Raw genomic sequence first — 10,682 nt, 5'->3', positions numbered from 1 at the left:
CAGGTGCTGTGGGGAATACCCCCACCTGTTTTTTGTGAAAGTCCTTCAAATATTGGAAGATCGGTAGTGGAGAACGATGGGAATCACCATCACCACCTCCTGCTCGTGCTCTCCTTTCTATTCCTCTTACTTTTCTTCTTTCTTATACTTCTCCTCCTCTTCTCTTCTTCTCTCCTTTCCTCCTGTTCCCCATTTCTTCTCTTTCTTCTTTCTTCTCCTCCTCCTGTTTTCTATCCCTTTTTTCTTCTCTTCTTTCTTCTCCTTCTCCTCCTCCTCCTCCATCTGATGGAGCTAATCGTTCTGTATTAAACAGATCTTGGCAATGAAGATCTCAGTGGCTAAACTGACGACGCCTCTTCTACTTATCCAATTGTCCTTGAGTAACGGGATCCCTCTGCAGTTCCCCCATCCAGCATATGATTCAAACTGCTGTCTTTGCTTCTGCTTTTTTGAGAGGAGAGACGAAGGCTGTAAATCCCTCTGCTTCTCCAAACATCTCCCATCGGTTAATTCCTTTCTCCCCAAAATGTAATCCAACCATCCTTTCTCCAGATGCATTAGGCAAACAAGCTGGGCTGCTCAGCTGTTGCTTTTGTGCCTCTCTGGCTTTGTGTTGTCTATTTAAACCCCAACAGAATGTCAAACCTGTGGCCCTCTGACCTCTGGCAACCTTTTGGAATGGCTGAGTTCAATGGACTGTCATTCCCATCGTGCTGTGGTTAATCCGCTCTGGTCTTCCAGCAAGAAAATACCTTTGTGAAAGAAGGGCGGGCCAGTTCCAAAAAGGTCCTCCCTTAGTAAGTAGGGAGGGATCTAGTTTCTTCGGAGGAAGAAGAAGGCAACGTGTCAGCATCTGAAGGCCCTCTCAGAAATGGTGGCCCAGTCAAGGAAAAGACTAAGGAAACCAAAAGACTTGGCAGCCCCAGAAGAAAGACTAGGAGCCATAAAGGAGAATATTCATAGCTCAGGGTTGAAATCAGGGGTCTCTGGTGCTATCTGAGCTTGGGTGCTTTTTTTATAGATGTTTCATGACCCAACTGGGTAACATCATCAGTGCTAGAAGGGAGTGGAGTTTGCAGGGGGAGGGAGAGAGGGATGGAGGAGGAGGAGGAGGAGGAGGAGGAGGAGGAGGAGGAGGAGGAGGAGGAGGAGGAGGACAATGACTGTAGGATCCTCAGTGATCTCTGAGCTTGCTTGTTTTCTTGCAGACATTTCATTACCAAACTGGGTACCATCATCAGTGTTAGAAGGGAGAGGGGTTTGCTTCCGTTTATATGCTCCATGTCAAGACAAGCCACTTGTACGTAAAAAGAGAGTAAACCACCCTCCCTTCTAGCATGTTACCAAGTTTGGCTAATGAATCTCCTGCAAGAAAACCACCAAACTCAGAGAGCACAAAGAGTACTCACAGTTCTCCGCCTCCTCCTCCTCCTCCTCCTCCTCCTCCTCCTCCTCCTCCTCCTCCTCCTATATTCCACTCCCTTCTAGCACTGATGATATTACCTAGTTTGGGTAATGCAATATCTGCAAGTAGACAACCAAGCTCAGCAACAAACCATCTTCAAAAACCAGGAGTCATCTACAAGATAAGGGTAAGGACTGTAGCAGCCACTATGCAGGAGAGAAGCAAAAGACCCATCCATAAGCACCAACTAGAAGTCAGAAGACCTGGTGAAAATGCCTTAATTTCACAACCAACGCACGGAACAGACTTCACTATAGATGCAACCAGGATCTCATGGTTCCGACTGTGAGCATCGTAGACCATGCCAAGTCCAAACTTTCTAGAGAATTCCTGGGGGGATTTAACTTGACATGAAAGAGGTGTTCGCAGACTAAATATGCAAAACTAAATACTCTTTGCAGTTTGCTTTTTGGACAGTTGTTCAAGCATGTTTTCCTATAACAACATATTTAGAATATTGTGTAGTCAGTGGCTTTGCATGTGTAGAGTTGGTCAACTTTGTGTGTGTGGGGGAAATGCAGGCAGGCATCCTAACCTCATTGGATTGCAATTTATTTCTGGTGTTGCAACCTTCGGTGTTGATTCACTGCATCACTGAACATGTGATGATAACCTGAAAGTGTTAACATTTCACATCAGACTGTCTGGTGTGAAAGTGTTTTATCATCTCTGGGATTCTGTCTAGATCTTTGTTGACCAAGGTCTTGATCTGTGTTTTGTTGTAAATGAGACAGCTTAGTCATCCTTTGATGTTCGATGACTCAAAGTGGCACTAGATTCCTTTCCTTCTTCTCTATTTTCATTTTGTCTGACTATGACAGAGAAAGCAAGTCTATGGGTGTCAAAGCTTGACGGACAGGTCAATCATTCTAACCAAATCAGTCTACCCAAAATTACCAGTTTTGGAAAGGGATTCAAATAGCAATAGCCCTTAGACTTATATACCACTTCATAGTGCTTTTTACAGCCCTCTCTAGGCAGTTTACAGAGTCAGCAGATTGCCCCCAACAATCTGGGTCCTCATTTTACTGACCTCAGAAGGATGGCAGGCTGAGTCAACCTTGAGTCCTTCAGGATCGAACTCCTGGCAGTTGGCAGAATTAGCCTGCAATCCTGCATCCTGACCATGTCTCTTTGTCTCTCTGGTGATCAAAAGGGCAAGCACCGATGCCCTTAGAGAAGTTGGTTTCTCAACAATTGCAAAACATCTGGATGAACTTCCAGTTTGGGTTCTAGGGAGAAGCTGTTTCTCTTTCAGATGGCTAGAGTGGATGGATGATTTTTAATTACTTCTCCCATCTATCTTTTGAGGTGATGGTTTGTTAATCATCTCCAGCTCCTGTCTGCAAGGCCAATTATGAGTTGTTTAGGAAAAATATTGCCCCAGCAGAGTGGGAGTCATCCTGGCCATCAGGATTGTACAATTCAATAATGATTTACGAACCTGGACAGGAACATCATGGCATGTAGGTATGACCTTGAGAGAAGGAATAGCCGCAAATAGACAATAATTAGATAAGAGGCAGCTGAGCCCACAGAAGGAATGGGGGCATGGCAAACATCTGAGAAGGAACATCCCGAGTTTATTGGACTGTGAAGGGGGGGGGGGAGATTTCATATTTGCTTTCTTTCAGATGTGCAAGATTGATGTTAGCCCTTCAAAGTTGTCCAGACAAGAAGCACACCCATTAGCTCTGTCTTTATTACCAGGTTGAATGAACAGAACCTTGCAATACACCAATCTGATAGACTAACCAGTAATGGTATGTGAGAATCACCTTGAGAGACAGGAAAAAGAGACATAGATAAAAACCAGGGGCCTTCAAACTTGGCTCTTTTGTGACTTGTGGACTTCAACTTCCAGAATCCCTCAGCCAGTCAGGCACACTGGCTGAGGAATTCTGGAAGTTGAAGTCCACAAGTCATAAGAGGGCCAAGTTTGAAGACCCCTGGATAAGACAATGAATGGTCAGATAAGAGACAGCTTAGCCCCTGGAAGGTATTAGGAAGTGGGAAACTCTTCCTAGTTTTTTGGACTGTAAAGGTGTGTGTGCGTGGGGGAGATATATCTTCAGACTTGCAAGAATCTCTTCCCTAACCTTAGAGTAAAGTGATACTTATGGGTGTGCTTCTTGCCTGGAAGACTACCTTGTGAGGCTGACAAAGAGTGTGTGCATATGTGTAAATGCATCCACAACCCAGCTGGGTCAGCCAAGAAATAGGCTGTTCAGTTTTGATTTATGCCTATTAACCTTGCATCTAGAGCAGTTGGCCGAAAGTGTATTAGGGTGGATTTTGTAACATTAAATGTGACTTTGGATAGATTCAAGGCAGGATGGGTGCCTATGAAGCCGGATCTAAGAATGAAACTTCTTATTGGCGTAGAAAGACAACGGATCCTACAGTTTTCATTTTTTAAAAAAAGCAATTACAAATCCGTTTCTCGTGTGACAATTAACGTGTGTATGAATTCTTTAATTTGCAAAATACCATCCGCCCAATGCTGGTTAAACCATCTGTCACACCAGTCCGTGTTTCAGGGCAGTAAATGTTGGTCCCTTTGCCATTTTTTAAAGTCTTATTCAAGTATATTATCTTGCCTTGCCAAAATCCTGTACTCCAGCTGCAAAGAACTCTTTAAAAACAATTTCACTTGAAGCCGGGAAGTTGTGCTAAACTACAAAGTCAGACCTGAGCAACGGTTGGCTGAACGCCACGCACATCATAAATGCCCGCCAAGTTATCTTGGACAATATCCGGCTGATGAATGATCCCTTCCTTTTCCAGAAAATTATGCCAACAAGCTCTTTGTAACAGGAGGGTGAGGGAGACTTTGGGGTGTAAAACAGAGACTTTACAAGATCCCAAGTCCAAGTTAGAAAAATTCCACTTAAACCTTGAAAACGGTTATTGGTGGTGACACAACGGCCGCGTGAAGCTCTGCTTCTCTTCCCCCCCCCTTTGCTTTGAATCTTAAATCTCACTTTCAAAGAAGTTGTTTTTGGAGGCACTTTCCCCATCGCAGTGATTATTTTATCACTGATTTGGAAAGGAAAATGAGTATTGGAGTTCAACAGTTCTGCACCAAATGATGAGGTTTAATTAGAAGGATATTTTTGCTTGCTTCTCCGGGGAGTTTAGGGATACGCCCTGCAAAGCGTGAACAATCCACAAAATTCTTCTCCAGATAAGTTCTCCAGATCTTGTTCTTGGCTACCGTTTGGCTAACAAGTTCCTGAATATTATTTTCTTCGTCAACCCCCTTAGGTGGCCAAAGTGGAATATGTTAGAAGAAAACCCAAATTAAAGGAAGTTCTGGTGAAGTTAGAAGAACACATGGAATGCACTTGTATAATGTCAAATTCCAATCCAGATTTTCGGGAAGAAGAAACAGGTAGGCTGGCATGGACGAAGAGAGAGTGAAGTTGTTGGTGTTGAGGATGACAAGGGTTTTCGGACATCCTCCAGGGGCTCTCGAGCATTAAACATCTGGAAATGAGAAGCACAGCAGTGGAAAATAGTTCACATTGCTTAAATTTACACGTTATAAATCTTAGAGTGGGGGTTATGTCTTTCCCAAAGGTCTTGCGCCCAATTCTTTTGAGAAGGATTTAGCCAAAGTAGGATGGACACCAAAAAGATGGATAGCGGGTGGGAAATTAAACTTTTCAAGGACAGATGAAGGAATTGGGCATGAGAAGGTAGAGTTTGGGTTTGCTGTCCTCTCAGTGGTGCCCCATAGAAGAAGACCATGGTCCTCAAAGGAGAACATGGATTGCTGGCTCTAAGAGTCCTCAAAATTCTATCTGGATGTTAAGAAAATCCTTCTAATGGCAAGAACAGACCAACAGCGAACCATTTATATAGGTGGTAGCCTCTCCCTCATCGGATACGTTAATTTGAATTTCTTAAGAACCTCATTCGTTCTTTTTAAAACCTTCAATTAGTTGCAATTGTTTTTCTCTGGGAACAGTTTCTTTTATTCCTTTGCTTCCATAAATGCATGCCCTTTGTGGCTTATTTGTTACATATACCAATACCGCCATTATGTCAACAGGTAGACATAGGAAAAAAGGTAGAAAACGACGGAAAATGTTAAAAGCCTCCTTAAAATGGAGCCCATGACCAGGTATGACCCATATATGAAAACTGCCTTTAAGATCACGACCAATAGAAAAATAAAACTTGACTATCGTCCCTCCCATGTCTAATCATTTTTTAAGATTTGGGGCGTTGGCTGTTGCCGGGAGCGATCCATGCAATCAAATATCATTGGCTAAGCTAAGCTAATTCTCTTCTCTTTAAAGCTACCCCTGCAGATGGTCCATTCAGAGGTTGCTATCCTTGGTGCTTTAAAAAAATGATTGATAATAGAGGCTAATCAGTGCTGATATGTAATTATTGTTGATTCCCAGGGATCAGGTTGTTCTCGAGGACCCTACGGAGGGATGTCCATTTTTCTTGGGTTGGAAATTTTTTGCAATGGCTAATTTGCTGACTCGTGGCTGGCTGCATGTTTTGAAGTCATTCCTTTAATGAGAAGAAAGCTAGGCAAGACACTGACCTGCCACAGAATCAAGCCACCATCTTGGGAAGAGGTAGTCGTTTTTACAAAAAAAACAAAAAAAACACGGGCATCCCTAATTCGAAAAATAAAGATGGCTAGTGAGTGTGACCCAATGAGAGCCCGTCTCCCTAAAAGATGGGCACAATTAAATGGGCGTTGTTGAACGTCTCCTAGGAGACTCCGTGGGGTGCTAGGTAACCTTCTGATTTGGGAACATTTTTGTGACTTGGTCTTCATGATGGGAAGATCACGAGATGCCCTCAAAATTTCAAATCCCTCCCACAGCCCCCCCCCAACTCTCTTTGCCACATCAGGTGGACCTCCAACCTTACAATATAGTCTTCAGATTTTAATTCTCGAGTCAGGTGAATGACGCTGCCCGCTTGACGAGCATCTTATATTTGGAGCACGGAAAAGCAGGAGGCAGGCCCAGAATTGATGGATAGAAATTTCGTCTCTTTTTTTTTCCCCCCTAGAGATTTGAGACCCACTTGGATGGAAGGTATCTCTATATCCCAGGCTGGTAGTCTTTAGCCTGATTTATGATCTCCAGCAAATAATGATTCGATTCGACGATTCTTTAATTACGGATGTCTTTTTTTTCTTTTTTCTTTTACAGATGTCAGGTGAAAATAAGCTAGAAAAAGATTTCTTTCTGGGACTCGAATGTACAGGATTTGTTACATTCCTGAACCTAACGCTGTATGGTGCTTTTCTGGATAAAACTTCACTCATCTTCCTATCTGGGGGGAGGGGGGGAAAAACTGGTTTAAAGAGAGAGCAGGGGAGAGAGAGAGAGAAGGGAGGGGGGAGAGAGAGAAAAACACACAACCACACACACCCACACACCCACAGAGACATGCACACACACTTCACCAGAACACGAGGGACAAATGTATAGTTGTTTAAATATGACATCGCAGCAAGTATTGTAGCAGTCTGCAAAAAAAAAAAAATAACACGACGTTCCCTATCCGTGAAATTGAGAGACGACGAGGCGAAAGGAAGAAGGACGAATAACGAACTCTTAAGCAGACAGCAGACTTCCTAAAAACTGTCAATGGTGCTTTTATTTTATTCCCCTCTTGTCAGATTTATTTTTCTCGAGAAACGTGCCTGAGGCCGGGACAGATTCAGATGGCGTTTGGGGGGCACACGCACGCAAAGAACAACAACAACAACAACAACAACAACAATGGCGACAACAATGGCGACCGCCAAGAGCAGGAATGTATGAAATGCCCCGGGCAGAATCTAGAGTGGGGTTTTTTTTAAAAATTTTTTTTATTGTTTGGCTTGGCGGTGATTTAAAAGTCTATATATATCAAAAAAATCCATCTGGGGCGCCTTAAGTTTTTTTATTATTATTATTTTGGGTTGGTTTTTTTTTACACCATCAAGTTATTGAGCTTTTCTTTATATTCTTTTGCCTAGCATTTTATTATCTCTCTCTCTCTCCTTTTTTTTTTTTTGGACTAGATTTACCAATAATCCGATATAAGAGACTGCTGTAGTGACCGTGAAATGGGATCATGCAAAGACTATGGCGTTTTAATTTCTCCTAGCGGGGGTGCAGACTAATGAAATGTATTAAAATAAAAATGGTATACCTATGCATAATTTTCTAAATGTTTCTTGGTTTTGTCTACCCTTTTTCTTTCTCCCCGGCCTCTTCCTTTTTACACAATATATTATTTAAAGCTGGTGGTTTGTTGTTGTTTTTTTTCTTCCCCTTTCTCTTCCCCTTCAAAGAGTTGCCGACGAATTAGCAAGATGGCGGACAGGCTTCATTGGATGGCAGACAGGCTTCCCGGCCGCCATCTTTTCTCAGAAATTATAGCCATGGGAGATGGATGAACTGTTAGGAAACTTCCTTAAAAGTTAGAACAATTAATCCGTGGAACGCCTTGCCTCCAGAAGCTGTGGGTGCTCCAACACTGGAGGCTTTTAAAAAGAGATTGGACAAATATTTGTCTGGAATGGTATAGGGGGTTGGACTAGATGACCTCCAAGGTCCCTTCCAACTCTATTACCCTGTTATATTCTGTTCTGTTAACTAACTGGAAGGGGTGGCTGGTGATCACCTACTGTAGATTACATTTACTTAAATTTCACGGGTCAAGACCAGAGCCCCCCAATCATGAGAAAACTTCATGTGAGGAAGATTATTGGGCAAATAATGCTAATTCTTACCCTCTCGGGAACCCAAACATGTGTCTTCAAATGAAACCTGAATTCTCAATGGGGTCCAGAGGTTCCATAAATTCCTTGGCAAGAATTGGGAAGAGGGTTTTCTTGAAGATGCAGAAGTGGAGAATAATTTTAAGAATGTTGACAAAAGACTTAGTGTGGGTAAGCGAGCTTCAGGTTATATGCAAGTCAAACAAAACCTTTTTTTTTAAAAAAAAACGTATTTGAGTCATCTACAAATATTATTGTGGGAAACCAACTCATTTTGCCTATTTCATCTGTTCCGTGGTGTGAGATGTACAAAATTTTTCTTGTTACTCTAGTGTATAATATCGCTGTGGCCTGGAACAACCTTGCTGGAAAAACATAAAAAAAATTCTTTATTTTTGGTATTAAACAAAAGAGAAAAAAAATGCTTCATGTGTATTCAAAAAAAATGTTTCTTTGGGGAGGGTGGGGTTAAAGGTGATGTTTGTATTTTTTTAATCTAAAATTAATGGTTTTCTATACCCAAGAATTTCTGTTCTGTTTTCTTGGGAGAAAAAAAAAAGGTGAATGAGATTGGGATATGCATTTTATGGACATATTTTTCTAGCAGTGATAGCTTATCTCATTTAAAGTATATTTATTTTCATTAGGAAAAAGAGAATGATGTATAAGTATGGTGTCCTATATTTCCAAAGGAGAAATGGGTTGGTTGTACATGAGAACATGTGATCCGATGGTCTGCTTTCCACCATCAGTGGTAAGAAAAATCTTCCATCAAGGACAGACATGGAATTATGTGCTTGAGTTCCTTTCTGGTTGATTTTGGCTCAGATAAGCTCAAGGTCATTTCCCCCCCCCCCTGAAAATATAGGACTAAACAATATAGTTTATGATAACCCAGCTTGCCAGCTTGTTTTTAATTTACTAAATGACCTTCCTTGACTTGGGTTATTGCGTATGATGTGGTAGAGAGGACATTTCTATGGGGGTTTCTTTCGTGAGACTCTTTCAGCTCAAATAGCTTCAGAGTTTGATCAGGCTGAGCAAAAAGGATCCTGATGAATGTTGCAGGGATAGGAGATGAAGGAGAAAGAAGGGTGTTTTTTTAATCAGGAATTCATGACAGAACAAGACCCCTGCAAAGAACTTTTCTGCTGGTAGCTACCATCCAGGTAAGGTGGATGACAGAAGAAGTCCATGGTCCATGAGATCATGTTCCTAGGAGCTAACCATAGGCCAGCTTGGACTGTTCTAGGACGCAGGAATAATAAAGATGTTTCATGGCAGAGTTCCTGTGGAATAGGACCTAGCTTGTACAGTAGATGTTGACATCCTATCGCATAAGCATCAGAATTCTAGGCTTGTCCCATCCTTCCCTAACTCCTTTTTTTTGTACTGTAGAAGGCCAAGAAATGAGCAGAACAAGTTGCAGGATGGGACTGAACGGGATTTGATTTAGTCTTGGGAATCTGGGATGAAGCTCACAGTCTGGCTTTGACCCCCCCCCCACACCATCTTTCCTTCCTCCTCGATCCAGCCTACCTCGTGGGGATAAAATGAAAGGAGATGCCCCTTTACATTCCTTTGAGGAAAGTCACGAGATAAAGGCAATAAATGAAGATGAATTAAAAACAAAAGAGTTCAGATTTGAAATTCCTAGAATATTCATAGGCCCGTAGGAACCTCAAACGTCATTGCAAGAGAATTCAGTTATGTAATTGTACATCTGATTGTTTCCCCCCCCTCTCTTTCTTCTCCCCTCCTGCTCTTGCGTAGCTATGTTACAATTGTGTTGGTTGTATGAAATCTTACCAAAATGGGTTCCAAAGAAATAGCCACTGTGTCCCACCAGCTATGTCTGAATGGAGGGACTTGTACGGCAGAGAATGTTTCTGTTTTCAATTTGTGCATTCAGATGTGGATGTGTTTTTATGTGTCCAGTGTTTAATGAACTCTTGTGTCCCTCCGTGGATGGCAATATGACTGACGTTACCTTGATTTTATGTTTGATCAACATTGGATTTGCTCGCTGATTTTAATTATTATTTTTTCCCCTCTCTCGGTGTTAACGTTTATCAAACAAACTTTGATACTCAAGTTTATTAAACAAAGTAATTGGAATGAAAAGGAAGTATTCATGTTGACTATTGCTTAGACTTCAAAGTCCCATTCATTCAAAATCTGGACATATTGAGAGAGGAAAATACCTTACTAAAAATATCTGCGGGTGTGTTCCTATGAGTGTAACCCTCGGTGTTCTGTATGTGCTATGTGACCAAGGAAAAACTGTATAAAAACGAATTTATATATTTATGGTTGAATGGTGATGTTGCTTTGAACTTGACTTCGCTGACCTGAAAACATAACAAAACAAAAAATCTTCACATTCCACATTCCTTCATTAAAAATATACAGGAGGCCAAAGGTTTTGAAAAATACCAATCTGCCTTAAGTGAAATTTGAAATCATATG

General features: G+C 41.8%; 1 protein-coding gene and 1 long non-coding RNA gene across 4 annotated transcripts in view; one reads left to right on the top strand and one right to left on the bottom strand.

Annotated features, from left to right (window-relative positions):
* Positions 1–10,500, top strand: part of PDGFA (platelet derived growth factor subunit A) — a 46,660-nt gene extending 36,160 nt beyond the window's left edge. The window contains exons 5-7 of one of the 3 annotated variants that reach the window (XM_083372388.1): positions 4,733–4,859; positions 5,523–5,594; positions 6,652–6,991. In XM_083372388.1, coding sequence (XP_083228514.1) covers positions 4,733–4,859; positions 5,523–5,590 — 195 coding nt within the window. In that variant the 3' untranslated portion in view covers positions 5,591–5,594; positions 6,652–6,991. Of the gene's footprint in view, positions 1–4,732; positions 4,860–5,522; positions 5,595–6,651; positions 6,992–7,124 lie in introns of those variants that run through there. The other 2 variants (XM_083372387.1, XM_083372389.1) reach the window with 2 other exon arrangements.
* Positions 1–10,682, bottom strand: part of LOC310646434 — a 138,362-nt gene that overhangs the window by 79,378 nt on the left and 48,302 nt on the right. The gene's annotated exons all lie outside the window — the stretch shown is intronic.

This window comes from Vipera ursinii (assembly GCF_947247035.1).
Source record: "Vipera ursinii genome assembly, chromosome: 13".
NCBI lineage: Eukaryota > Metazoa > Chordata > Lepidosauria > Squamata > Viperidae > Vipera > Vipera ursinii.
The sequence above is the reverse complement of the archived record's forward strand: the minus strand, read 5'-3'. Positions and strand labels throughout refer to the sequence as shown.